This window comes from Pinus tabuliformis, chromosome 4_2 (assembly GCF_031772625.1).
Source record: "Pinus tabuliformis cultivar Carrire ecotype Pingquan chromosome 4_2, CPIR1, whole genome shotgun sequence".
Classification (NCBI taxonomy): Eukaryota; Viridiplantae; Streptophyta; class Pinopsida; order Pinales; family Pinaceae; genus Pinus; species Pinus tabuliformis.
This window is the reverse complement of record NC_142304.1, coordinates 79,211,450-79,238,932: the sequence shown is the minus strand read 5'-3', so window position 1 is coordinate 79,238,932 and position 27,483 is coordinate 79,211,450. Positions and strand designations below refer to the sequence as shown.

Sequence of the window (27,483 nt, the reverse complement as noted above, 5' to 3'; positions counted from 1 at the left end):
GATCAGGTTGACAGGGGGAGTCCCTATGCATTCCTTTTCCATTGATGTCAAAGGGGGAGAGAGCAGAAGAATATTGCCATCAATAACAAAGGGGGAGATTGTTGGACATAGATTGTCATTGATGTCAATATGGCAATATTCAAGGAAGGAGACAGAGCCAAAGAAGAGGAGCAAACAGCCATCGGAGCAACAGAGCAAGCATAAAAGAGCCACCAGAGGAGCAGATGGAGACAAGAGGAGCAGACAAAACCAAAGAAGAGGAGCACACGGAGCCAAGAGGAGCCAAGAGGAGCAGACGACGACAAGAGGAGGCAAGAGGAGCAGACGGAGCCAAGAAGAACCGAGAGGAAGAATTAAAGGAGCCACATAGAACCTCTAGAAAGGAAACAACGAAGCAATATATAAACATAGTTAAAGGAGCGGAGCAATAAACACTATCGGAGGCGGAGCAGTATATAATATCGGAGACATCATATCGGTGGGTTCTATTAAGTGTCACCCCCGAAACCTCTGATTGCGATAATGTACGCGGACCCGATGGACTCATTAAAAATAGTTCATATATAATATCGCATCTAGCAGGGGAATCGACCATCGGCGATATCATGAGGTTGATGTATAAAGGGCCCCCGGAAGCCTCATCTTGCCGATTGGGATTGCGACTGCCGATTGCAATGGAGCTATGGACCCGATACAGGAATAGAAGCGGGTAAACTAAATTTGAAATCCGCTGTTAGTGTTTCTCCCCTGTTTTTCATATATTTTTATGTGTAACCATGTTTTTGCTTGCGGGGTGGTTTTAAGCCGAAAGGCTTACGATGGCTATGTCCGATGGTTTTAGAAGGCTAAACGTCAGGTAAATGGGGTGATTCATGGACAAATCGATTGCGATTGGACGTGGCTATCCGTTAAATGAAGCTGAACTCTAGGTATGCCTGTAATCATTGTTAAAGGAGCGTTGTTACAGTGGTAACCAATAAGATGTGTTCTCCGTGGGTTATTTGGCACTCTCTTATGAATTAACGTGTCCTGTGAGCACAATGAGACAGAGGAAGCTACAACTACAGCGACAGACAAGCCAGTGGTGAGGAAGCTGAAGTAGGTGAGGAGGAAGCCAAAGTGCCAGCGAGTAAGCGGAAACGAATGGACAAAGGCATGAGAATGTATAAAACAGTAAAAACAGAGAACTGTTGGTGTTGTTGTTGTTGTGGAGAACCAGAGCGTGAGGTAGCAAAAGTAGCAGAGGCAGAAGAGGCAGCAGAAGCAGCGGAGGCTGTAGAAGTAGCAGAGGCAGGGGAGTAGGAGTGAGAGAACGTCAACTGAATAGAGTGTAGCAACATACTAGTTTATACCAAGGTTGGGTTGGAGCCCAAGAGGTTGGAGCCTCAGGACTGAACAGGACTAGAGTCATTAGGGGTAGGTGCTCCTAAGTGTAGAACCACTGCAAAACAGAGTTGGTGCTCTGGAGGTTGGAGCCTCACTGAAGTCCAAGTTGGAGCTTGGCAACTACTCACAGTTAGATATACTTGTATTGTATTTATTTAATTGCACTGTCTTGAGTTTTAATAAAAGCATTTATTCCAGCTGTTGATTTCTGTGTTCTGTGTATACATATACATATCTATATATGCTTTTGGCAATCACTAGAACAAAAAATAATAAATACTGATTCAGCCCCCCCCTCTTAGTATTTCCAACACCCACTGCAAAGGACATCTTTATGGGTTACAATGAGACCTCCAAGGCCTATCGCATATATATTCCTACCAAGAGGAAAGTTGTCTTGAGGTGGGATGTGATGTTTGAGGAGGATAAGGCCTTGAGGAGGTCACGTGAGGATAATCATGTAGAGTATCAAGCTCCTTATGTAAAATTCCTCTTAAATAACACTGTAAATTGTTAATACCTTTCTGGGTGTGTAACTGAGTTTAGTGGAAAATTCCTTCAAATAGTTCAAGGGAAACACTGCTGTGGGTGCACTTATATATATATATATATATATATATATATATATATATATATATATATATATATATATATATATATATATATTATCAACAATGTCATGCAGCGATACAAATACTCTCAAGCATTTCCCAGTGGACTGATATAACTAATTTAAAACTCAGAAATGTTTACAGTGCTGATATAGTAATGTTCACACTATAAAAATGTCAGAAACAACTCTTTATTTATCAAAGAATGGAGTGTCAGGAGAACCTGGTTCTTTCTCCAGCAAGGCACGTTCAGCTCAACAATCTTTTTGAGGGCAGCAGCCACACCTTTAAGTCTGGGAATATTACAGTCAGCAACACCACGTCCTTTGACTCATCCCCAACCAGATTTAATATTCACCAACGGTCCAACCAATGACTTGGGATGATACACAGCTCCAGAGATGAGGTTACAACAATCTCAACATACTAATTAGGTTCTCGTCCCTTTCAATACCACTTGCAGAAGTCGTGGTCATGCCCAGAAATAGGAACTCGGCCTGTGGGGAGATTGCTTCATGTCCAGCTTAGTGATTACGATCTGCCTGTGCTCTATTCTTGCCCAGCAAAGGAAATATCACACCCTGCTATAACTCGTATCTCCCTCCAGGAAGACTCACGTCCTTCTTCAGCCACAACAACTCTAGAAAGAGGGTACTCTGTGAAACGTAGCAGTCAGAACACACGGGCATTCATGGCACACCCACACGCAGAGTAAATTAACTTCTAGGTAGCAGAGGGACATCTCAATTGCAAGGATATGCATCTGGTAAAGATTCCCTTCTCACTTCAAGTTCTGTCCAGCAGGGAAGGAATGGAGTTAGCGTCTTGTACACGCTCTAGCAATTCGTATAATGACACAGGGGAGTCGTGCTATCTCTTCTTTCAACCCAGAAACGTGAAGCTCCACACATTTATTTTATGAATAATATTTGGGTTGGCCCCACCATACTGTACGCAGCAGATTTCTATAATTTGTGGGCTCCAGTGGGCAGGAACATTAACTTTCTACAACACCCTTTCTTCTTGTTGACTCAACTTTATTTCTGGTATTCCATTTTCCTATGAAAGTCTCCAGCCTGTCGACAAAGTAGGAAATACATTATAAGGGTATAAAACAATTGATACAGCTTGAATACCTCAATATTTCTCAGGAAATTCATTCTCCATTGAGGCTCTACAGTGAAATCTGAGTGATTTCACTCTCATACTAGGGGATCTCGTTGCAACACCGAAGTCTTCTATGGCAGGTAGGGCTCCAAAGCCCTCAAATTCCTCTTCCAACTCTCTCCAAGAGCTCTCTCTTCAAACTCACACAATGCACGAATGAATTAGAGTCTCCTCAATTCCCTTCTTTAATGAGTTCAGGATTGTCTTTTCATCTTCGCCCTCCCTTTTGTCTTTTTATTAAATTCACTTTTATAAAGTCACTTTATGATACTCCACTTTATAAAGTTAAAGTGACATCCAACTTGCCTAGGAAATATCATCCTTTCTCCTTCTTTAATAAAGTCTCCTTGTTAATTATTTCCAAAATTGCAAAACTCCTAAGTGATTTTGCATGCACAAAATTTGGGAACATTAGAGTCCTCCCCACACATACCTGGGAAACCCTAGTTGTAAATGATCCAGAATTTGCATATCTATGCCAGGATCCCAAATACACCTGTTGAATGCCTTCGTACAACTGAACTCCATCAGCTCAGTAATTTCTTGTATTGATGAACCCACTCTGCCTGCTGGAGTAGTTTTTCTATCAACCTTCATGGAAGTATCTGCAAACGGAAGGCTGGCCAGTTTCAAATGGCCCTTCTGTTCAAATATCAGCATGTTAGGCGAAACACCCCTGTTACCTTCTGCATCTCTCTGGTTTTTTATGATGCTATGCTCAATGGTGGCTTTGATCCTTAAATATTTAGCGCTTTGAGTGGTGTAACCAATATCTCCATGGTTCCTATGTTCGAATTCCTTGTTTTTATCTGTCAGTAAAGTGTCAACTCCTTGATGCACCAAAGAATTATTGTCCTTTTCAGGTTTCAAACAACTGCGCCTATCAGGAGTACTGATTACCAAAGCACTGCCTTGAGTTTCCTTTTTCACCAAAGAGTCTATTGATGCTAGCGGAATGAAAACATGGTGTTGAGGCCTTGTTCAAGTACCATGCAAACTGTCTTTTTAAGCCGACAGAAACGATGGCTAAGGCACCCAACAATGATCTTTCCAAATGTTCCATCTCATCTACATCTATTTTTGGTGCTTTCTCATGTGCTCTGTTAGATTTGAATAGAATTGCTTTTGCTTGTACTTCAGTCACATCACTGTCAACAACTTCGTCCTTGTTTATCAAACTGACATTCTTGGGAACAAGTAATTCCCAAAACTCATTCAGTTTTTTACCCTGGCACCTATTTGCTAACCCATGCATGAAATTGTTGAATTCCATTGCCTCCTCTTGTTGTATCCATCCAGTTCGTAGTGTCGCTAAGCAATCCATCATTTTATGGTATGTGTTTCCTCTGTAAGAAGAATCCAACAGATCAATGATAAGCTTTTTCATTTCTTTAATAGCCTTGGGAACCCATTCATCACTGTCTCTGCATGCCAACATAACCTCAAAATCTGCAACTGGTGTCAATCTTCCAACTTGTTCTGCTTTCCTTATTGCAAGACTGTCGAAGGAGATGCCACTGTGCACATTATCTCCTGCATCTTTCCCTGTTGGTTCTTCAGATAATAATGGTTTGTCCCTCCAAAATCTATTGGAGACCTTCTCTGTCTTTTGATTCTTTTTCAATTGGAATAGGCTACAAAACCTCTTAAGTTCTTTTTTGCAAACAACTCTGGGTCATGCTCAATTATCCTCTTAACAACATAGTCAATTGGAGGCACATTAGCATCTGATTGTAATGTCCCAAATGAAATAAATTTGGAACACACCTTTCAAATAAAATTTTCATCTACTTAATAGAAGATTGCCATGTAAAACCCAAACGAGAATCCACAAATTGCATACAAATCTCATTAAAAGATAACAACCTGAAGAACAATGAGAAATGCAGCAACAAATCCAGCTTTATTATAGAAATATATGCTAATACAATAGCTAGGAACGACCCTCCAAGATATGCAATAATACTGATACCAGCCTCCAAACTGAAACAGGAAATCAATCACTACACTTGTGGATTTTGAATGAATCCACCAAGTGGAGATGGGTGCTCGCCCAATCTCTCTAAATCACCCGAGGGTTTCCATCCTGGGGCTACCAATGGAGTAGAGAACCAGGTTCTCAACCTCTCATACAAGAAACATTATTAGATCCAAGATGTCTCCAAATGACCTTTTCCTCCTCTTTTATAGATCTCATGGATAGATATCCAAGCCTCTAGAAGCATATTATTTTATTATTATTCTAGAAGCTCCTCCATTGACTTTATGAAGTGACTTCTTAATTTAATTTTATTTGTCTTAAGTCACTTTTGGCCTTTTTTTTTTAATTAATTAATTTTTCTTAATAAAATGACTAATTAAAGTCATTTTTCCTTCATTAAATGACTAATTAAAGTCATTTTTAACTAAGGAAAATGGCAAATCGCCCACCATACTCTCTTTGGCCACTGGAAGTCCCTTTCTCAGCATCCCATCCTGTAGATCTTCTTGTTCCGGTTCCAACGAGCTATTACACTGAGGTGTTCCATCAATTAACCTCCCTGAAATGCCACCTCGAGCATAATTAATTAAGTTATGCCCAATAATAACTCTGATTTTTGAAAGTTGCTGGAATTGGATGGAACGAAAGGCAAACTGTGCGAATGATGGAATATGCCAAGCGAATGCCATCAAATCCCATAAAAACTCCTCAAAACTCCATCGGGACCCCTGATGACATAAACCTGCTCCACTGACCTGGCCATCCCCTACCCTGGAAATCCACCCTGGCTGTACTATGAAGAAGAATAAAAATGGGGACATGACATTGATCCTCTTGATTTTAAATGAAGAAAATTATAGAATTGATCTAAAATAGGATTCAATGTTAGCTCCAGTTTCATTGCCTCCTCTCTTCTAGGGGGCACCAAGTCAAGCATAACATTGTTTGTGTTAGATATGTTGGGGGTCAAAATACCAAGCACAACGTTTGATTGTCCTTTCCTCCACACACAATGCAAAATGGAAACATTCTTTGTTGTTTGCATTGCCTTGGCCACTGCAAAAATGGCCACGGTATTACCTGGTGCTGCGATAAAAATATTTGTATCTCTCATATAGTAGTGCCTCAGAATGTTTGATGCATCTGTAAAGCCCAAAAGCTTCAGGCCCTTCTCAAGCTTGAATTTGAGTGCTTCTTCTTCTGCAGTGGAAATAGGAGCCATTTGTGGTCCATACTCAAAACCCTTGATCCTTTGATTTGGAGGAATTTTCTTGGTAGGATCTTCCCTACAAGGTACACAACATCCACCTTCACTTCTCGTGTTGCATTTCGATCATTGGGAATTGCCATGTCTGAATATCTCTTTATAGGAGGGATACTTTCTTTCCTTGTCTTCTTATAAACCCACACATGAATTCTCATCATAGGAGTCAGCTCCAAGTTTCCTGGAAAAATGTTCCTGGTTTCCATAGGACCCAATAGTGAGGTTGAACTTTCAACAACTATCGATTTTGCTTGTGCTTGCTTCAAAAATTTGTTTAAAAGGGAAAGATCTTCATAGAATAACTTTGATTTAGTTTGTCTAGGCATCCTCTGTTGGAAAATTACAATGTCCAGTTGGATATCATGCTCTTCCATCTGGTTAGCAATTATGTCTACTTGGTCCTCTTTTGTTCCTTCTTCAGGTTCTTTGATCAAGGATAGAGCACTTGTAATTAAACAAAGGCATTTATTTCTTGCACTCTTTCTTCCAAGTTCCTCTATCTGCAAGTCTACTCCAACTACTATGGCATCCAAAAAATCACCTGGAACCATTCCTCTTGGTAGCCTGTTAAAGGCTTCAAGAAGATCCTCATCAACAACCTTAATAGGTCGGAAATCAACCACAATCTCATAGCCACCAACTTCCCTCTGCAGATCATTGTCGGCTTCTAGCTTCGATTTAAGACATGCTGTTCTTTCATTGTAATTAAACCCTGTAGGGTGCAATGCTTCGTCTGCCATTTTTTCCAAGTGTGCTAAAATATTTAAAGACTTGCTGTGGAAGGCCCTGTGAAAACCCCAGTGAATATACTTACTGTGTTTTTCTTCAGACAAATTTTTGAATTGTATCTCATTGGCAAACTCATCACCTAAAGTTGATTGGTAAAATTCTTGTGCCATGCCAACCTCCTTATTCTGACCTCGACCAAACACAATGGCTGTCCAAATTCCTTTCTACTACCTCTCTTCTGCTGCATATGATAGAAGTGGTTCATTTGTAAATACAAATGTATGATCCATGAGGCTTCCCTTGATACGTTGAGGCCCAGTATTATAGACATCAATAGACAACAATTTATTCACTGCTAGGCCAATTTTGCGATTGTCTATCTTTCCAATTCTACTCATGTCACCACCAACATTACAAAAATTGGAAAAAGCCTCTTTCATAGTTTTGTCCTTCTTTTATCTTTGGGAAAGTGTCATGTCATTTTGCAGTGGAATAGCAATAATTTCTTCGACAATGATGGAGCAATCTTCAGCATTAGTGCCATCCACATCCCATACATGAATAGATTGTTGAAAAACTAAATCAACATTTTCCTGGAGAAATTTGATCTTTTTCATTTCTCTGTTATTTGTCAAAGAATCATCTACGGGCTTGCTTAGTGCTTCATCACCATCTTGAGGATGATCTCTGGGGAGGCCAACTTCATATCCTTGCTCACATTCTTCCGGGTTTGTGGCCACTGATTTATCTTCGAGTTTGCAACCTTCCTTTTCCTTTCTTGCTTTCTATGATCGGGCCCAAGACTCTATTAGTTCTGTCACTTTTGTGAAAGCTTGACTATAATTTTCAAATTTCTGCATGGGAAACATTTCTCTTAATTACCTTTAGCCTTTAATTTCGGTCCTAGAAATTTTCTCCTTGATATCACCCATAGCTGGCTAGAGTGTCATGTCCCTTCTCAAACACATTGTAACAGGGTGCTGCTACACATTTTTGCACAATTTTGGCCAAGGAAGAGAGCCCATAATTTTCGACTTAGGGACTTAGGAGACAATTCGACTTAATTTGGTTGCTAGTGGAATGTGTGGGTCACCCACATGGGAATTCGAATTGGCCCCTTCGAATAACTTGGAGGGAAAGTTGAATAGGTGGATGGAGTGGCCCACATGAGGCAAAGGAGGCCCAAGGAGTTATAAGGAGGAAGCAACTCTCATTTTGGGATTCATCCTTACATCTTGCTGTTGATCAATGGTTGTCATTAATGTCAACCCAAGCAGCACCAGAGGCTATACCGAACTTGCATGGGCATTTTGACTTGAAAAATTACTCTATTTTGAGTCAAGGATCTTCTAGATGGATTCTACTCGTCGAGATGTTTCCGTTGATATATGGCACGCCAAGTAATTCTTCACGGTTTGAGATATTCATGTTTGAAGTTAGTAACCCCATTTAGTAGGCTAAAACCCTATGGGGTTGTGGCATGGCACTCATAATTGGTTGTGGTCATTGAATAGTCAATAATTAATAATTTTTTATTTGCTCCTAAATTCCCTTCAATGTTCACTTGTTGAGGACCCTCTCAACTTAAGACATTCATATAAATAATGACCCTCATATCCTCCTCTAGTATGGATTTTGTGGCTTCAAACACGTCATCATGGCATTTTCGTTATAAATTTTTTCTGCGAAGCTTCATAAGCTGAAATTAAAACCCATTTGAGCCGATATCTTGATGAACCTCGTGACCGAATTTCAGATCTTGGTTCGCTATATTTTCAGAGATATGATCCGAGGAAGTTTGTGTTTTTGCAGGCTCCCGAATTCCATGTTAAACAGGTGACATTGGGAAAATCGTCATAACTTTCTCTATGAGCATTGGATTCAAATTTCGTAAATAGTCACAGAAAGAGGACAAACTATAGTTTGTTGAGTAACATTTTCAGGGCCGAAGGTTGCAACAGTGACACGTGGCACTTCGTACATGTAATGTTTCTAAATAGGAATGTAAGTGATATACAAAGCATGCAAACAATCCAACAATTAGAAAAATGTAATCATTAAGCACCCATGAAAACATTGAAAATAGAGAACTGCTGAGCCATTTTATTATTTCTTCAGGAGCAAAATACAATAGTAAAATAGAATGGTGCACTTGGGCTTGTCTCAGTGGACAAGCTTGACAAAACCCAGGTGAGAAAATGTTGAATTGAACGCTGCTACAATTACTGCACCAAATTGAAGTGTGCTGCCCCAGAAAACTGCTCTGTCTGCTGACTTTGAAGGGTTGAAATCACTGCTTCCCGTGCTTAGAAAATTATGAGATTTCAGCTCCTTGCTCTTTGGCCTAAACCCAACAAAACCCACGAAGGAATTGGCCAAATGTTGACCTCGAAATCTTGGCCCAAATTCCCCTTAGCTCCTCTAGCTGCTGGCTGAGTTGGAACCCCTGTTTGACCCCTTAGATCTGCTTGAAAATTCTATAAAATCAGGAGTGTGCTCCTTGCCCAAAACCCAGAAAAACCCAGAAAGGGTTTCCCTTGGTTCCAACTTTCAAAAATTGACCTTTCACAACTTGGCCCTCCTCCAATTTCGAATTCTGTTGCTGTGACTGATTCTGTCAATCTCTGCTCTCCCAACTCTAGCAATCCTCCTCAAACGGCCCTCCAAGTGATCTCCTACTTCTCTCGGCCAACTCCAACTCTACAATTCCTTCCTCCAACTCCCACATGAGCCTAGTGGTGGCTCTCTGCGTAGGGCCCGGGTAACTGTAAATCAAATTGCTGGGATCCTGGCTCTATTGGCTCCAAAACTCACAAGAAAGGTTGACTCTTTGTTTCTCTCCCAATCCTCTGACTCTCTCGACAAATGCTTGATCACTGATAGCTCCAAACTCCCCCTGCGTATTCTCCAGCTAGCCAAAAATATGCACTCCTTGTTGTGGCTGAATGGTAGTGCTATACACACTCCCGAAACTCTTGAAATAATTATGGAACTGCCTCTCTAGGGCGGGCACAGATGGTCCCTCAAAGTAGAGGTTGAATCTCCCGCTTGAGAGATTCGTGGCTAAACAGTCGGTTGACTCAACTAAACAGCAGAGCGAATAGTCAAGTAATTTTGATTGCAAGGTGTAAGAATGAATCCAAAATGAGAGCTGCTCCCTCCTTATAACTCCTTGGGCATCCCTAGGGTCATGTGGGCCCCTCCATCCACCTATCCGACTTTCCCTCCAAGCTATTCGAATGGGCGAATTCGAACTCCCTTGTGGGTGGCCCCCACATTCCACCAGCAACCAACTAAAGTCGAATTGCCTCCTAAGTCCCTAAGTTGAAAATTATGGGTTCTCTTCCTTAGGCAAAATTGTGCAAAACTGTGTATCATCTCTGACATATGTTTTTGCAGGACAAGGTAAGTATATATAGTGTCTCGGTTATATCTCTATGTCTCTATATGTCACAGTTAGTTTTTCAGATGTCCTATTCTTGATACTACACATTTGATGCTACACCAAGTCTGCTAAATCTATTTGATGTTGTAAGTTCATGTTACTTGTCTTGTCATAGTTGATAGAATGGTCTTTATTGTTGTACTTAGAACTTGGTCCATCACAAGTCTAGGGTTTGTCATCAGTTTTTATTGTATATATCTTTAGGTCGGTTTTGGATATAGTCTTGCATAGAGTTTAGGCTTATATCAAGAGTGGGAGTCTTTGTCTACTGCTACAACAAGCCAACAACAAAAATGACAAGCACACTTCAGGTACACATTGTAATTTTAATTTGTATTTATTCATTATTATGCACTTACATGTGTTTTGCAGGCAGAGGTAAGTTGGAGGGTATTTTGTTTTGTTTTGGGATTGGTTTCGTCAGGCAAATTTTGCATGCAGGTAGAAGAAGATTCAAGTACAACTTCAAGCAAAAATTCAAGAGTAGAAGTATCAAATCAAAGGAAGCATTGTAGCGGGACATCCTTTGAAGACATGACAACCATCCGTATATTGTGAAGAAGTGTCAAGGCCAAGAGTCATCATTGTAAAGTTGTAATAGAGTCATTTGTAAAAGTGTCATCATTGGAAGAGTCATTGTAAAATTGTCAATCTGCCTAGAGTCGAAAAGATATTATTGGAAAGTATTGGAGTCACTGTTGGGATGATGTCATGGTTGGGTTGTAGGTCATAGAGTGATTGGGTATTTGGTCAAGTACATGAAAATCATTGTACAACTTATTGTATCGTGGATTGTTGTCCCTGGTTTAGGAATCCACATTCTTGTCTTATTTCAATCGTTATAGGGTGGTATGGAGGTGCTAGGTAGGTGTATGAAGTCGCCTACAACTTGGAGCCTATGAACACTTCAGGGTGGTAGGTTGGTCTAGGATGTTGGGGCATCCATTCAGTTGACTACTGAAGAAACCAGGAAGTTGGGCCGTCCTTCCAGTGGGAGCTGGAGAAGAATGCTTTTCTAGAATTCTAGGAAGTTGTTGCTTTCAGTTCAGTTGGGGTTGAAGATTAAAGAATTTATTAGGAAAGCATTCGGTGGTTTTTGACTCGGAGGGTGTTTTCCACCTAAAATTCTTGTGTCTACTGTGTTCATTTATTTAATGTTATTACTGCATAAACATTAATAATAATTGAAGATTAACTAATGCTCTCAAAATATTTAAAAGTGCTAATTGCTAAGGAATACTGATTCACCCCCCCTCTTAGTATTTCCAACACTTGCAAACAAAACTACTTGATTGTTTGCTCTGCTGTTTAGCTAAGTCAACCAGCTGTTTAGCCATGAATTTCTCAAGCGAGAGATTCAACCTCTACTTTGGTGGACTATTCGTGCCCGCCCTAGAGAGACAGTTCCACGAGTTTTTCAGGAGTTCTGGGGTTGTGAGACAACACCATCATTCAACGCAGAGCAGGGAGTGCATATTTCTGGGCAGCTAGAGAATACACAGAGGGAGTTAGGAGCCATTAGAGATCAAGTGTTTGCTGGGAGAGTTAGAGGGTTGAGATAGCAACAATAAACCAACATTCTTGCTAAGTTTTATAGCCAACAGATTTAGTTGGTTGCAGTAGGATTCCACATATTGTTAGATCTAGGAATTTTCACCTGGTATCAGAGCTGTTGATGTGAAACAGGAAGAGCAGATCTAGCATTGAAGCAAGGGCCAACTTGCTGCAGCAAGCAGCAGTTCGAATCCCCTGAGGGATTGTGCAGTTCTAGCCAGGAAGGCTATATTTTCGAGTGTGTCTCTCTCTGAGTGAGTCGATAGAGAGGTAAGATTGCCGGATCGGGAATTTGCCAAGGGAGAGGGAGTGTCATGTTGTTAATTTTAGGTATGTTCTATGCTTAGAGCAATTTATTTCAATTTTCACAGTTAGCTCAATATCTTTTCCAAATTAGCAATCACATCAGCATTAAAGTAAACTGCAGATAGAAGATAAACATAAATCGCAGAAGACAAGTCAAGACAAGAGGACACAAGATGTGGCGCTAGCCAAGGACAAAACCCAATGTGGGGAAACCCTTGATCAATTCTTCTTATATGTTCTTCAATAGTTCAGCAGAGAGAGAGTGATAGTACATTTACAACAGAAGTCAACATTTTGACTTATCTAGATAAGAGCATAGATCATCTCTAAGAAGATGATACATGAGATCAGTTGAAGACATGCTACTTCAACTGATTCTCTAAGGTGACTCCTTCACCTATCATTGTGCTGCATCTCGTCATCACACTGCACCTCATCGTGCTGCACCATGCTGCACCCATCATCACAATGCTGGACCTCATGACCATGCCGTACACATCATACTGTTGCACCTTATGTTGCACTGTTGTCCCATGTGCCATTGTTGCACCATGATAGCCATTGCTGTCCTATGTTGCATACTGCTGTCCCACTATTAGTGACATGGCCATTCCATGTTAGCTTGATGTTCCATTGTTTTTGTTGCTGTCCAATCAATGTCATTGCTGTCCCAATTGCTATTGCAACACCATGTCTTGCTGCTGTCCCAATTATTAGCATTGCTGTCCTGGGCATGTTTGAGTCCTCAAACTCTCATGATGTCCCTGTTTTGAGGGTCACTTACAACCCACCTTTTCAGCCGTATTAGGCCTGCATCTAGGGCACCGTAGGTTAGCGTTAGGGCTGCCTTTAGACAACGTTTAGGGCTGCCCTTTAGACTGCATTTAGGGCTTCTCTTAGACTGCTTCTAGGGCTGCATTTTGGACAACATTTAGGGTTTCTCTTAGACTGTGTCTAGGGCTGCATTTTGGACAATGTTAGGGCCTCTCTTAGACTACGTCTAGGGCTGCATTTTGGACAACGTTTAGGGCTGCGTCTAGGGCTGCCTTTTGGACAATGTTAGGGCCTCTCTTAGACTGCGTCTAGGGCTGCCTTTTGGACAACGTTAGGGCCTCTCTTAGCTGTGATAAGATTCCTCCAAGACTGCGGCTAGGGCATGCTTCCTTGACAACGTTTTTGACTTCTTCTTTGACAGCGTCTAGGGCTAGGGCATCTCCTCTAGGGCAGCTCCCTTAGTCTTCTTTCCTCCAACGTCTAGGGCTTCCACTCCTAGATTTCCCTTCCACTAAAACCCAAGACAAGTGGAGAGAAATCAAGATAGAAGTGTGTGTGAGAAATGACTCTCAAGTCATCTCCTTTTATACTAAAACGTTGAGCACTTGTGGGGTTTATTTGGTTGCTGGCTGACCTTGACGAATTGTCTTATAACACAAATAAATTCATATCTCCATGAATACTTATCGGAATCGAATGATCTTTAGATCAATCCTACACCTCTCGATGAGAGGGATCCAAGAAAAATATCAGTTGCCATAAATAAGATGACCCACATGGAGTTTGTCCCTAGTTGCCAATTTAACCCATGTCCCTTCTCAAACACATTTGTAATAGGGTGTTGCTACATAAATTTGCAAAATTTTGGCTAAGGAAGAGAACCCACCATTTTCAACTTAGGGACTTAGGGGTCAATTCAACTTAATTTGGTTGCTAGTGGAATGTGGGGGCCACCCACATGGGAATTCGAATTGGCCCATTCGAATAGCTTGGAGGGAAAGTCGAATAGGTGGATGGAGGGGCCCACATGAGGCAAGGGAGGCCCAAGGAGTTATAAGGAGGGAGCAACTCTCATTTTTGGATTCATTCATACATCTTGCAAACAAAATCACTTGAATATTCACTCTGTTGTTTAGCTGAGTCAACCGCCCTAGAGAGGTAATTCTACAAGGATTTCAGGAGTTCTGGGGCAGTGACATAGCACCACCAACCAGCGCAGAGCAAGGAGCGTATTTCTGGGCAACAAGGAAACATGCAGAGGGCGATTGAGGCAAGCAGAGATCTGATTGCTTTTCCAGGAATTGGGGAGCTGAGGTAGCAACATTAGACCAACGTTCTTGCTGAGTTTTACAGCTAGCTGAGCCAACTAGCTAGCTGTAAAACGCAGAGGCCACACAACAGATTTTCGTGGTACTTGGGAGCAATTGAGTTGGGCCAGCTGGGGGACAACGCAAAGGCCACACAACATATTTTCGTGGTACTTGGGAGCAATTGAGTTGGGCCAAGAGATCATCTGGGGAGTCAGGGATTGGATAGCATGGGTGAACTCAGCATTTTGGAGAAATTTTCAGGTGGATTTACAGGTAGTTTCTAGCAAGTCGAAATTGGCAGCTGGAGCTGAGGTGAGGCTCCAAGGGGGTCGAAAATTAAAAGTCCAAAACAACGAAAATCCTTTTTGGGTTTTCCTGGGTTTTTGACAAGGATCCCAAATATAAAGTTTCATAATTTTCTGAGCATCGGAGGTGGGGTTTAAGCCGTATCTTTGCAGCAGACAATGCAGAATCGCTGGGGATTGAATAGTGCCTTTGGGGGTCGATTTTGGGAAGTCCAAATCAGGACAAACCATTTTTTGGGTTTTTTTGGGTTTTGGCCAAGGAGTCCGGGGTTAAAAGCATATAAGTTTATGGGCAGTTTCTGTGCACCTTCCAGCCATTCGAATTTCAGTAGAGCAGTGGTTTCTAGGTAGCGCAGTGCAGATTGGTGCAACAATCATTTTCCTACCTGGTTATGGTCTTGCTTGTCCTTTTAGAAAAGTCCAAGTGCACCATTCCTTCGTTTATTGTATTTGACTTGCAAGAATATAATAAAATAGCTCAGAAGTTCTCCATTTGCAGCTTTTATATGGGTGTTTGCTGAATATTTCGTTTTTTGTAATTTGCTGCATGTATTATTTGCTTGTAATCACTTGTATTCCTATTAAGGATCATTACAGTGGTATCAGAGCATGATCTTGGTCCAACTGTGGGAAATTAGCCAGAAGATCATGGAAGCTTTGTGTATGAGTGCATAGTGATAAGTGAAATCACAGACAAACCCATGGCTCAAGGGAAATCGAATATGCAGAAACTTTGGGGTAGAATTCATTAGGACGATAAGAGGTTGGCCCAGTTGAGGAGGGTGATAGACCAAACCCATCCTTACCCTTACAACAAAGACGTTAAAGGTGGGTAGGCCGTGGGGGTGCAACCATCTACATCGTGTGGGGAAAGTCGATCAGATCATGGCACTAGATCTCCTAAAAAGGAGCAGACATGACAAAGACGGTTAGAGGGTGAGACTAGGGGGCGCTTTTGCTGGTGGAGACGTGGCTTTAGATATCAAGAGCTTGAGGAGGAGGTTGAGCATGATTCTGAGAGCCCACAGGATGGTGAGGAGCATATCGATATACCCAGTGTGGTGCAGGAGTCACCTTTATTAGAGACCTCTTTGATAGCCCTTGTTGACACCCTGCTGGAGAGGATAGAGCCTACTCGCATAAAGCCATTTGTTGAGGGGGTGACATCCCTGGATGAGCTGCCAACAGTTGATGAGGTATCTAGAGCCGTGACCGAGTTTACATGTGATAGACGCCCACGACAGTGCCATCAGTTTCAGGCCGACCTTCTAGCATTAAAAAGGAAGGCCGTGTTACTGCGAGAGGCGATTTTGCAGCAGAATGAGGAGTTGGAGGGTGTGAGGGTGGTTTGTGCCGAGTCCACAACCAAATTGACTCAATTTGGGGAGCAAATGGATTCCCTACTGGTGCAGCTAGAGTGCACGTTGGAGTGTTGGAGCAGCCCTCTTCAGGCATACATAGGCGGGGCTGACAACACTGTTAGGTTACCTTGGCCCATTGGACAGAGGGAGATAGAGCTACCTAGTCATATTGTATGTATTGACCAGGATATCAAGATGAGACGACCTGAGTTGCCCAGGGTGCAACACCCACATGTTGTGGTTGTTCTATGTACGGGAGTTCGTGCATTCGATCCCTCTCTTGGGGTTGGGTGGGGAGAGATTCTGAGTTGATACCCGGTGGAGTGGTCTATGTAGATGGTAGTGGACCCACGTGGAGCTCAGCAAGAGTTTCCAGGCAATCGGGATGCTGGAAGCCCCGACTGGCATTGGGATCCCGGAGGGACCATCTATCATTTCCCATGTATGCCGGTCGACTACAAACAGGATGGTGCAGTTGACCTAGCAGTTGATGCACATTCGCTAGGGGAGTCTCGGTCAACACTAGTGGCTGACCATTTTATGGACAAACTCTTTCGGTTTTCTTGGTATGTAATTTGTACACGGGATCACTGGGTGATCAGCATACTCTGGCAGGAGTTTGTCGGAGGAGGTGGCATTGGCAAGCCACCAGACGGTGCCTTGCATGGAGCTGGGGGCTCTTCAATTTTGTGCGGGGCACAGAGGACGCAGAGGAGCGGAGCAGTGGTGGCATCACTGCTGACACATAGGGAGAGTCACTTCTCAGATCCCTCAGGGGGGATTTAGAGGGAAGATCCATTCATCGGCGGGGATAATGATATGATGGTGGAGATGATAATACTGATTGGGTGTGGCTTGACACATAGAGACATAGATCTAGGCCATCATATCTAGGGATGTGTGGGAGCATCTAGTGTTGAGCAGTGGTCTGCAGGTGGGAATGGAGATGTATGGTGGTGTGCTGTAGTGTGTTGGACTGTGTTGCGGAATGGAAGTGCCTCACATCGTAGTGAGTACATGCGGGGAGTGACAGGTGCAGTGACATAGGTAGGAAGAAGGGCGGTACAAGATGGCATAGCTGCAGCCGAGGGTATCTAGTAGTGTACAAGGGTAGGCCGCAGTGTACAGTGGCATGTCCAGGAGTACTGGGATGATCGGTGGTATGCAGAGGCGTATGGTGTTGCACAAAGAGGTCTTGGAGTGTTGCCTCCAAGGACACCCATGGAAAGAGATACTAGGCATACCTTTCGGTGTAATTCACCCAGGATCGATGGGGACACAAATGAGCGATACTTGATGGTATCCGTGGGGACACACACTCCTAACCCTCTTCTATGCCCCTTACAGGAACGACCAATCTGGTTGTTGTCCTTTGACACTTTGGGCACGAGCAGCAGGGGACGGGGAGCTCAGCCAAGATATTTGGATGACACTTGGTGCGATAGAGGGGAGACTTCTCAGCGGGGGCATTGAGTCGGTGCGCAAGTTGACATCCACAGGTCGAGAGATGAGGTGATCACCGACAGGAATGGCATATCATTCATCACTGATCCTATGCCTGGGGAGCTGGTCACATTGGAGACATGTTTCACTGTTTCCATAGGGCATGTCTGGAGCATGCATGAGCAGAGGATAACGTGTACGGCTGAGATAGTTGTCCAGTATGTCCGGGTTCCCGACATTGTATCGACACATTCTCCAGGGGGCAAGTAGCCGAACCAGTGGCGATGGTTGGCAGGAGCAGGATGGATCCGCATACAATGGGTCGATTGCGCGTATCAGATACCCATTTATTGGTTGCATTCAGGAGGTAGCTATTTGGCACACGTGGTTTCTAGTAGTCATTAGTACTACACATTGGCAGGCACCAGACAATTTAGCATGCTTCAGATTAGTTCATGATGTATGGAGCCTATATATGGGTAGCATGCAGGGACTAGAGATGAGGGACAAAGGGATTCCATCGGTTGTCAGGGCTTTGCCACAACAGGTCTGCCTATGGGATGCAAGGATTCAGTTGATCGATATTTCACTCGTGATGAGCAGAGTGGTGGCAAAGAGTGATATAGTTCGCTCTTGGGATGACACATGGGGGTTCACAGAGGGTTTCATCATATGGGGAGGTAGACATTCTCTATTGCTACACAGGTTCGAAGTTAGATTTGGATGGGTAGGCCTTGGTGCCATGGAGATGCCTAGGCAGGATGTGTCTCGCCTCTTTTAGTATTCCACCATCGAGTTCCAGGAGAGGAGGAAACTGTATGTGCGCGATGGGGAGTATGATATAGTCAGAGTAGTGCAGCATCAGCATGGTGGCACCACTCTGGGACTAGCAGGGAACTGGGGCGTCACAACTCTTCACAACTCAATAACCTTTAGGGATGCGCTGACTACTGTAGGTGGAGATCATACAGATCTTCCATTGGGCTTTAACGAGTCAGTAATGGAGTAAGGGACTTCTGGTACTTGCACCGGGTAGGATAGTGAGTGGAGCGAGGGGAGCTTCATGTTGGACAGGATGGCCTGGGATCCTGGTAATTGAAGGATTCTTTCATATCAGTACAGTGTTGAGGTCAGGGATAATTCAGTGGCACGTCTAGGACCCTGGCACATGTTGTAGTGACAGTGGGGAGGAACAATTAGAGAGGATGCTCGTTCATGCATTGCTTGAGGACAAGCGATTTTTGGAGCGTTGGAAGAACTTGTCGGATGAGGATGCCACCTGGGAGGGTGAGCACATATTGGAGCACCCATCTTTGATGTTGCTTGAGGGCAAGCAACATTGCAGCAGACAGTGTAGAATTGCTAGGGATTGTATAGTGCCTTTGGGGGTCAATTTTGGGAAGTCGAAATTGGGCCAAACCATTTCTCGTTTTTTGTGGGTTTTGGCCAAGGAGTCTGGGGTTAAAAGCATATAAATTTCTGGGCAGTTTCAGTGCACCTTCCAACCATTCGAACTTCAACAGAGCAATAGTTTTTAGGTAGCGCAGTGCAAATTGGTGCAGCAACTGGGAAACCTTCAGCTCAGCTATTTTCCTACTTGGGTTTGGTCTTGCTTGTACTTTCAGACAAGCCCAAGTGCACCATTCCATCATCTATTGTATTTGACTTGCAGAAATATAATAAAATAGCTCAGAAGTTCTCCATTTGCAACTTTTATATGGGTGTTTGCTGAATATTTCGTTTTTTGTAATTTGCTGCATATATTGTTTGCTTGTTATCACTTGTATTCCTATTAAGTATCATTACAGGCAGCCACACAGAGCCTTAGCACAGAGCTAGAGGGACGCAGTTTTCTGCAAGCTGAGTGCTAGGCAGAAAAGCTGTCGCAAGAAGGAAGCAAATTACATAGAGAGGGAATACTTCCTTAGTGATTTCTTGCCGAGGAAATCAATATTTCTCATTTGTTGGGCAGTAGAGAAGCAACAGACTTACCAGCTCTATCAGGGAGTACGTAAGCCAACCTAGGAGCTATGCAGTAGGGAGAAAGAGGGAGTTGTTCGACAATTTTCGGAGGATATGGCAACTAGTGGCTTGAGGTATCAAGACAAGTTGGACGGAGCATCCAATTATGTCATCTGGAAGGCTAGAATGTCTTTCTTTCTAGATGAGCATGCCCTCAAGACGTACGTCGACAGTGTGGTAGTTGAACCTGTGGATGCAAAGCCGTTAGAGAAGTACAAGGCTGAGATGGAAAAGGCCAAGAGGATGATCCTAGATGGAGTCAAGTATCATGTGGTGTGCCATGTTTCTAGCAGAGCAACTGCTAAGGAGATGTGGGATGTCTTGGCCACGTTATATCAGGGATCTTCCGAGCATCGAAAGATGTACTTGGAGCAGAAGTTGAGATCTGTGCAAATACAAAAGGGAGAATGAGTGGATCCATTCCTCATGAAGCTGAAGGAGACCCGTGATGAGTTGTCGATTGCGAGGCATACACCTCAGGATTCAGAGTTAGTGAGACTAGCCCTAAATTCTGTCTCGGATGAATGGAAAGTCTTTGTCCAGAGTATCCTGGAAAGAGCGACATTGCGTAATTGGGATGAGATGTGGGCAACTCTAAAACAAGAAGAGCTGAGGAGAGACCTCGTCAAGGTCAAACTTGACGGAAGCAACAACAACAGTGGGCCGAAGCCCAAGGAGGAGGAGGAAAATGTAGCCCTTGCATCAAAGGGGCAGCAGGGGCAACAGAGACGAAAGAAGGACGTCTCCAAGGTGAAGTGTTTCAGATGTGGTGAGATGGGCCACTATGCATCCCAGTGTCCCTTGAAGAAAAAGGACAAGGATGAGAAGCACGACCATAAGGTTGTAACCGCAAAGATTGAATAGGAGGAGTTCTCCATGACAACCGAGATACCTCTCGGAGGGAGCTGGGATGAATTAGAACTGTAGTTCGATAGAGCTACAAATGGGCAGGATCCTTGAGGAGCCCACCTCTTGGATCATCACCTTGCTACTAGAGCCCATGATCAATAATAGCGGGATGGAGGAGTTCTCAGTTGGTGCCATGGAGTGTTGATACGACAGATGCAGCAGTTAGCAGTGCCAGAGCTTGAGCAGAGAGGCAATAGTGCATGGAGGCACAGTGCAGAGCTTCAGCGACGCAGTGGCTTTAGAAGACAACGTGAGACTAGTAGTAGTTAGGCTTTCGGCACCAAGGTGTATCCACTAAATACTTGTCCAGTTTTGGGCATTTTCAGTTGCTTCTCTCAGCAACTGGGTTGCAGTACGGATGCATTATTATCAGTGGCAGTGCTAGCAGCATAGAAAATGCAACGTTTGAGAGGGAGTTGTAGTACAGATGTAGCATTGGCAGTGGCAGTGTCAAAGGCAGCAGTACAGTTGCAGCAGCAGTGCAGTAGTTGGTGGACAACATGTTAGACATCAACAATGCAGAAGACGATGCTTCAGTGTTAGAGCATCGGTGTTAGAGCAATATGCAGCAACAATATATTGCTAGAGCACACTCCTCACTAAGAGGGAGTGTTGATTTGGGGTAGCATCGAATGTGCTCTAGGCCTAAAATTTCGTAGGGAGGCTTGGGCACATGCATTCCAAACAACCCAGAAACCGTTTTGGGAAATTCCACCCAGAGATGATTTTATTGAAATAATTAATATTTTTAATGGGGTTCCTAAGTCTAAACTTAGGAAAATTAAAATATTAATGGGTATTAATATAATTGTGGGTGAATCTTCTAGATAAAGACGAAGATCAAGTCAAAACGACCCGAGCCTTTGGTTAGGAGTTAATCTAGGTCGTTGGTTGTCTAACAGGAAGATATAAGAAGGGGCTTGATGTTGGCATTATGATACAAGTGTTGTCCTTGATGGCAACTCACTCAGAGGTTGATACAGGTGATGGCAACTTAATCAGAGGACAGATCTTAGTACAGCAGGTCAAGAAAGAGATATACGCAGGTTCATTGTGACAAATCAGCGTATACACGCTGGTTGGACGTGCCGAAGACACGTACGCGTATACACGCACTTTCATGCAAGGAAAAGCGCGTACAAGTGGGAAAACTTATGTCTTGGTCTGTGGTAGTTAGTCCTCGGTATTTGAACCTATGGTTTTGGACCATGGTATCTCGACATGTGTGTTGAACCCAAGTATTGGGCTCTTGGTATTGATTTATTATGGTTTTGGACCGTGGTATTGAGCAAGGTCTAAGACTATAAAAGGAGGAGAAGATCATTAGGCAATGATGAGGAGCAAGGAATGGATGTCTGACGAAGTGGGAAGATCTAGTATTGCTGGTTATCTGTTTGTGACGCTTGGCTAAGGTTGGATCTGACAGCGAAGGTATAAGTAATTATCTTTAGATCTGTACGCGGGTTGTCTCTGGTGAAAGCGCGTACACACGCAGTTTTGATATAGTCAAGTAGCGTATGCATTATGAGATTTGGTGTTTCAGGTTGCTGTTGATTCTAGTGGTTGTTGCAGAGTTCTGGGCTCTGGTTTGTGTTCTGTGTTTTTGATGACAGGGTTTCAGTGATTCAGTATTGGGTGATTTAGAGATTTATGATGCAAGTATAAGTTGATGATTGTATTGCAGCAGTGATTGTTCTGTACTTATGGATCCAGTCTGAAAATTGATGAAACGTGGTCCCTGAAGAAAAGAAGGTTGTAGCCTTCTGTAGGTCAGCACCTACGTACTAGTATATTAGCTAGTACAAGAGCTATGGGGGTTGTAGCTCCCTTCCAGAAGTAGCTGGAAAAACGAGAGAGGGTTGTAGCCCTCTGCAGGTTGAAGCCTGCGTGCTGGTAAAGGACTGCACCAGTACATTGTAAAAGAAGTTTCTTATTAAAGAAGAAAGAGACGAATTGCAGCAGGTGGTTTTCACCCACATTGGGTTTCCACCTTATATCTTGTGTTCATGTGTGCTTCTTATGTGTGATGATCTGTTCTGTTTTACTGCACCTGATTACTGTTATTATGGTTAATAATGTTCTGATGAATTTACTGAAGATAAGCTAACTGATTCATAAGATTACTGCATGTGCGCTAGTTGCATTTAACATAGTCGCGTATATACGCTGATATACTGAACTGAAGCCGCGTATATGAATCTGAGTATGAAATTGAAAAGTATCTGAGTTGATAATACTGATTCACCCCCCCCTCTCAGTATTATTTCCAACACTTGATGGTCATTTGGAAAATACACCAAGAGAGATCAAGAAATCGATTTTTTGAAGTGAGAAGTTCTCAGGAGGAAAATTTGATTGAGGAGATTTCTTGCAGTTGAGGGGCAAGGATATCAGCTTTCAGAGAGAGAGAGATTCTCATCCGGAGAATCATCAACAGAAAGAGGTAGAGAGTGATCCAGTAACCTTGACGCAGAAGTTGACGCAGGGCTAGAAGGGCCACACAGAAGCAATGCAGAGGGAGAGAGAGAAAGTCGAAAATCAGAGCAAAGAGTCAGTTTTAGTAGTCGGAAGCCGGGGTGTGAGACTGGAAGGCTGAGAGCAGTGACTCTGAGGTACTGATCGATTCCCTAGTTGGGTGACGCTGTGCTTGAGAGAGTTGACGTTGGGACAACGTAGAGGCAACGCATGGCCTGCCATGGGCACCTCATCCAGTAGCCGGAACAACTGAGACCTTTTCTCAGTGATTGTGTGAAGTAATTTCACTAAGCTTCTGCCAATATTTCTCTCTGTAAATGAATAACATTGAGGTATTCAACGATGTATTCGGAATTTGCTACTACTTAATAATAATAAACCCTCAGAGCTGCTACACCGGTTTTCCCGCATTGGGTTTTTCCGGGGACATTTGTCCAAAAATAATGGTGTCCTATGTGTTTGTGTGACGCTGTGCTTGAGAGAGTTGACGTTGGGACAACGTAGAGGCAGCGCATGGCCTGCCATGGGCACCTCATCCAGTAGCCGGAACAACTGAGACTTTTTCTCAGTGATTGTGTGAAGTAATTTCACTAAGCTTCTGCCAATATTTCTCTCTGTAAATGAATAACACTGAGGTATTCAACGATGTATTCGGAATTTGCTACTACTTAATAATAATAAACCCTCAGAGCTGCTACACTGGTTTTCCCGCATTGGGTTTTTCCGGGGACACTTGTCCAAAAATAATGGTGTCCTATGTGTTTGTATTTCCTTGCTCAGTTTCTATGTTTCAGAATCATAATTAATTTGGTGTAGGCTGCTTCAGTAATTTACTTCAATATTTCAAGAAGAAATCTGAAATAAGCTTGTAATGTAATTTACTATATAGGTGAAGTAGATTCAGCTAGTTGCAGTACGATTCCACAGATTGTTAGATCTAGAAATTTTCACAAAAGCAACTATGCTGTGCAAGTTCATGGACCCACATTGAGGTAGGGACCTTAAAATAGCCAGGGTGGGGGATGAGAATGCATAGAATTCCAAGAAGAGATTAATAAACTGCTGTTAGAAAATAAGAGGTCACGTTAAGGAGAATAATGATGTCCTATTAGAAGGGAGACCAGAGATGGTGAACTAGTACAAGGCTCAGTTGAGGAAGAGCAGGAATTGGAGGATGTTCTTGTGGGTGAAGGATCTAAGGTCCCAATGCTTCCATGACCTTGTTCCTTAACTATCATATCCCTGTGGCTGATGTAGCAATTATGGGCAACATTGTTACTCTTGGCTCTGTATGATATTTGTAACATACTATTTTGGAGGCATAGGTATAACTTCATTGTTAAATAGTTCAATTAGGATACTTCAGTTCTTATTAATCAGTGTGAGCAATGCCAATTTGAGACACATGACATTGGGACATGGGGATATGTAGACCCCTTGAAATGTGACACTAGGGACACACAAACAGAGATATATGATCTTAAATTTCTAAAAATTACAGAGATAAAATATACACATAAAAGGACATTTTTTTGAACATTTAGAAATAGAACTTTATCAATCATATGTTGGGACAGATTTGTTGACACAACCAAACACAGCTGCACAGTTTTTTGATATTTTGTCAATTTTTGTGAATTGTTTTGGTGTGCTGAGTGTCTGACACATTGGGAAATGTTATGAATGAGTGTTGGACATACATGGGACGTGTCTTGGCACATGGCACATTTGATATGTTCCATGTGTGTCTAACACTCTGGCATCATGTGTCTGACATACAAACATTTAATACACAAGGCTGGGAGTACATGCCATGTTTCCTATATGCCAATATATTTTCATCATAATACTTATTGACCATATTGGAAAAACGAACCTGCATTAACATTTATTGAAAACCATATTTATTATCTGGTTGGTCTTAGCATATTCTGTTATAAAAAAACTATTTTTGACTGAAATACTTGGAAATATGATTGGTAATAGTTATTCTCAACATTAAGGAATTATAGGACTAGAGGTGTGGAGATGGCTATAAGGTGTTTTCAGATGGAATCTATTTAAGAATTTAACCTGTCTTACTAAAATCTATGTTTTAAATGTGAAATATTTTCACGTGTTAAAAATCTTATTCTCTCAATAGCATTTTATATAACATATAGATATGTTGTTTGAAACATATGATGATCTTGTCCACTTTTGCCCACACTTGATTACATCGGCGGGCATCAATTTTCTGCTGTGAATAATTTCCATTTTATATGGTTTCAGGAATTTGGGCAATCCTAAAGAACAATGAGATGTTGACTTGGTCAGAGAAATTACGCTTTGCAGTTGGACTTTTGCCAGCAATAGTTGGGGGTCAAGCTTATGTTGAAGCCCAAGATGGCTTAACTGTCAAAGAGTGGATGCATAAGCAGGTAAGATATCCTTAATTGCACCTACACCTGGATGATTTGACTTATGCACATCCTGCATTGAGTCATTCTTTTGTGTGTGTGTGTCTGTCAAAATGCTTCGTATCTTTACATACTTTTGTATTTATAATCTCACTCAAGGACTTGCACTGTGCATGTTGGAGTGGGATATTGTTCTGCATTACCTGTGATACAATATACTTACACAACAATATACAAGGCCAGAACTATGGGAGTTAGTGTGAATGCATCCCTACTGAATCAACTAAGAGAAATGTGGTTATCAAGTCAACCATTGTCTGTACATTGGACACTGTCAAAATGGCAGGGAAAGTCATTTGGCCATCTCCCAAACGTTTCCCTGCATATGGTTCAGTGTCATAATCTGCTTGAATACTTGTTATCACTTGAAATTTTCCTCATAGAATTTAGTTCCAAGGGGACTGAATGAACACTTTAGGAAAGTGCCAATATCATCTTGCATGGTGCGATTTCACATAAGGTTAATTCTTGCTAGCCTTGGGGGGTCATCCCTAGTGATTTTAAGTATGCAAGAGAATACTCACTGAAATATTCAAAATAATTCATATTTCTTCCATTAAACATTTGAGGGCAGCAAGCACAGTTCGGAATTATACTTAAGAATGCTAAATCAGCACTTAACCTTCATAAATTTGCAGTAAATCACTTCATTTCTGCAACAAAAAGTTGCATATCTGCAAGTAAAACACACTAAATCAGAAAATTTCTTTTTTTTTGACTGGTACCTTCAATCCAGTAACTATGGAGTCAGAAAATAAGAAAATTGATGAGGTGAGTTTTGCTCAAAGCTCAACAAATTCGAAAGTTCCACCACAAAGCATTAAATTCTTCCATACCAAAGAGTTGACTGGTAAAATACTTTCTCCTTTCCTTCAGAGCTGTAAATATGAAGTTTGAGAGTTTTAGATTGACAATCTATACTTCTAAAGGACTATGCAAAGTCACCACACAAGTACTATACCTCATGACAATGAGGGACAAATCATGTGAATACCATGGGAGAAACTCCAACATTCAATAAAAAATCACTCAAAGATTTAACGTAAAAAGATTCAAAATATTGTTGGAATTTCTAAGTCTAACTGTTAGAAACCCTTCATGTACTTTACTGATTTATTCCTACCTACTTGCTCTGTTAATTAACAAGTTTTTTACCAAGTAAATACTGGAAATAAATACAAATACATGCTCAACACATTACAGATCATCAACCGAAGGAAACAAAACAAGCACACAAATGACACCATTGTTTTTGGACCAATGTCCCCGGAAAAACCCAATGCGGGAAAACTGGTGCAACTATCTTAGGGTTTTATTATTATGCAGTTTTTGAATACAATTTGGGTGCCAAAACCGTCTCACCCAACAGAGAATAATTTCGACAGTAGTACCTCTCAGTCGGAGATAGATGTTCCGGTTGAAACCCCAGATAATCACTCTGGCAGCTTCACAGCTCCAATCTACGCCACGAAACCCTAGTGTCATCCCTTTCTGGCCCAGCGTTTGCCTAGCGTCACTCTGCCTTGGCTTGCGTCAGCCTTTGGAGGCATTGCGTCGACCCTCTGACCCTCCGCGTCACCACGCTGGCCCTCTGAGGCACTGTGCAGCTCCTAGCTGCTTCTGCATGAGCCCTGATTGGCTCTGTGTGAACCCCTGGCTGGTTCTGCGTCCCTCACTCTCGGCTACTGCGTTGATCCTCCTAGTGCTATCTCTGCCTCTCTGCTTCTGTATTCACTGCCCCTCAGCTGCCCTAATCAACGACTAAGATTAGATCTGGTTTGATCCATGACTTTTGGACCATTCTAACAGAGTTTTATATTAATTCACATTAATATTTTATTTTCCCAAGTCTAGACTTAGGGACTCCATTAAAAATATTCATTATTTTAATATTTCCCAAACTGTTTAGAATTTGCCCAAACCCTTTCTAGGTATTGGAGATCTCATGTGCCTTGGCCTCTCCACCAATTTTCGTGGCTAGA

The 27,483-nt window shown here is 42.4% G+C and overlaps 1 protein-coding gene and 1 pseudogene across 11 annotated transcripts in view; one reads left to right on the top strand and one right to left on the bottom strand.

The window, feature by feature from the left end:
• LOC149168301 (15-cis-phytoene desaturase, chloroplastic/chromoplastic-like) overlaps positions 1 to 27,483 on the top strand; it is a 300,807-nt gene that overhangs the window by 124,904 nt on the left and 148,420 nt on the right. For all 11 annotated transcript variants that reach the window (XR_016259746.1, XM_089428225.1, XM_089428224.1 and 8 more), the window contains exon 6: positions 25,314 to 25,462. Coding sequence is in view for 10 of the 11 variants with exons in the window: in XM_089428225.1 (XP_089284351.1) it covers positions 25,314 to 25,462 (149 nt within the window). In the remaining variant the exon portion in view is untranslated. The remainder of the gene's footprint in view (positions 1 to 25,313; positions 25,463 to 27,483) is intronic.
• Positions 4,048 to 7,149, bottom strand: LOC149168302 (ATP-dependent DNA helicase 2 subunit KU80 pseudogene; annotated as a pseudogene).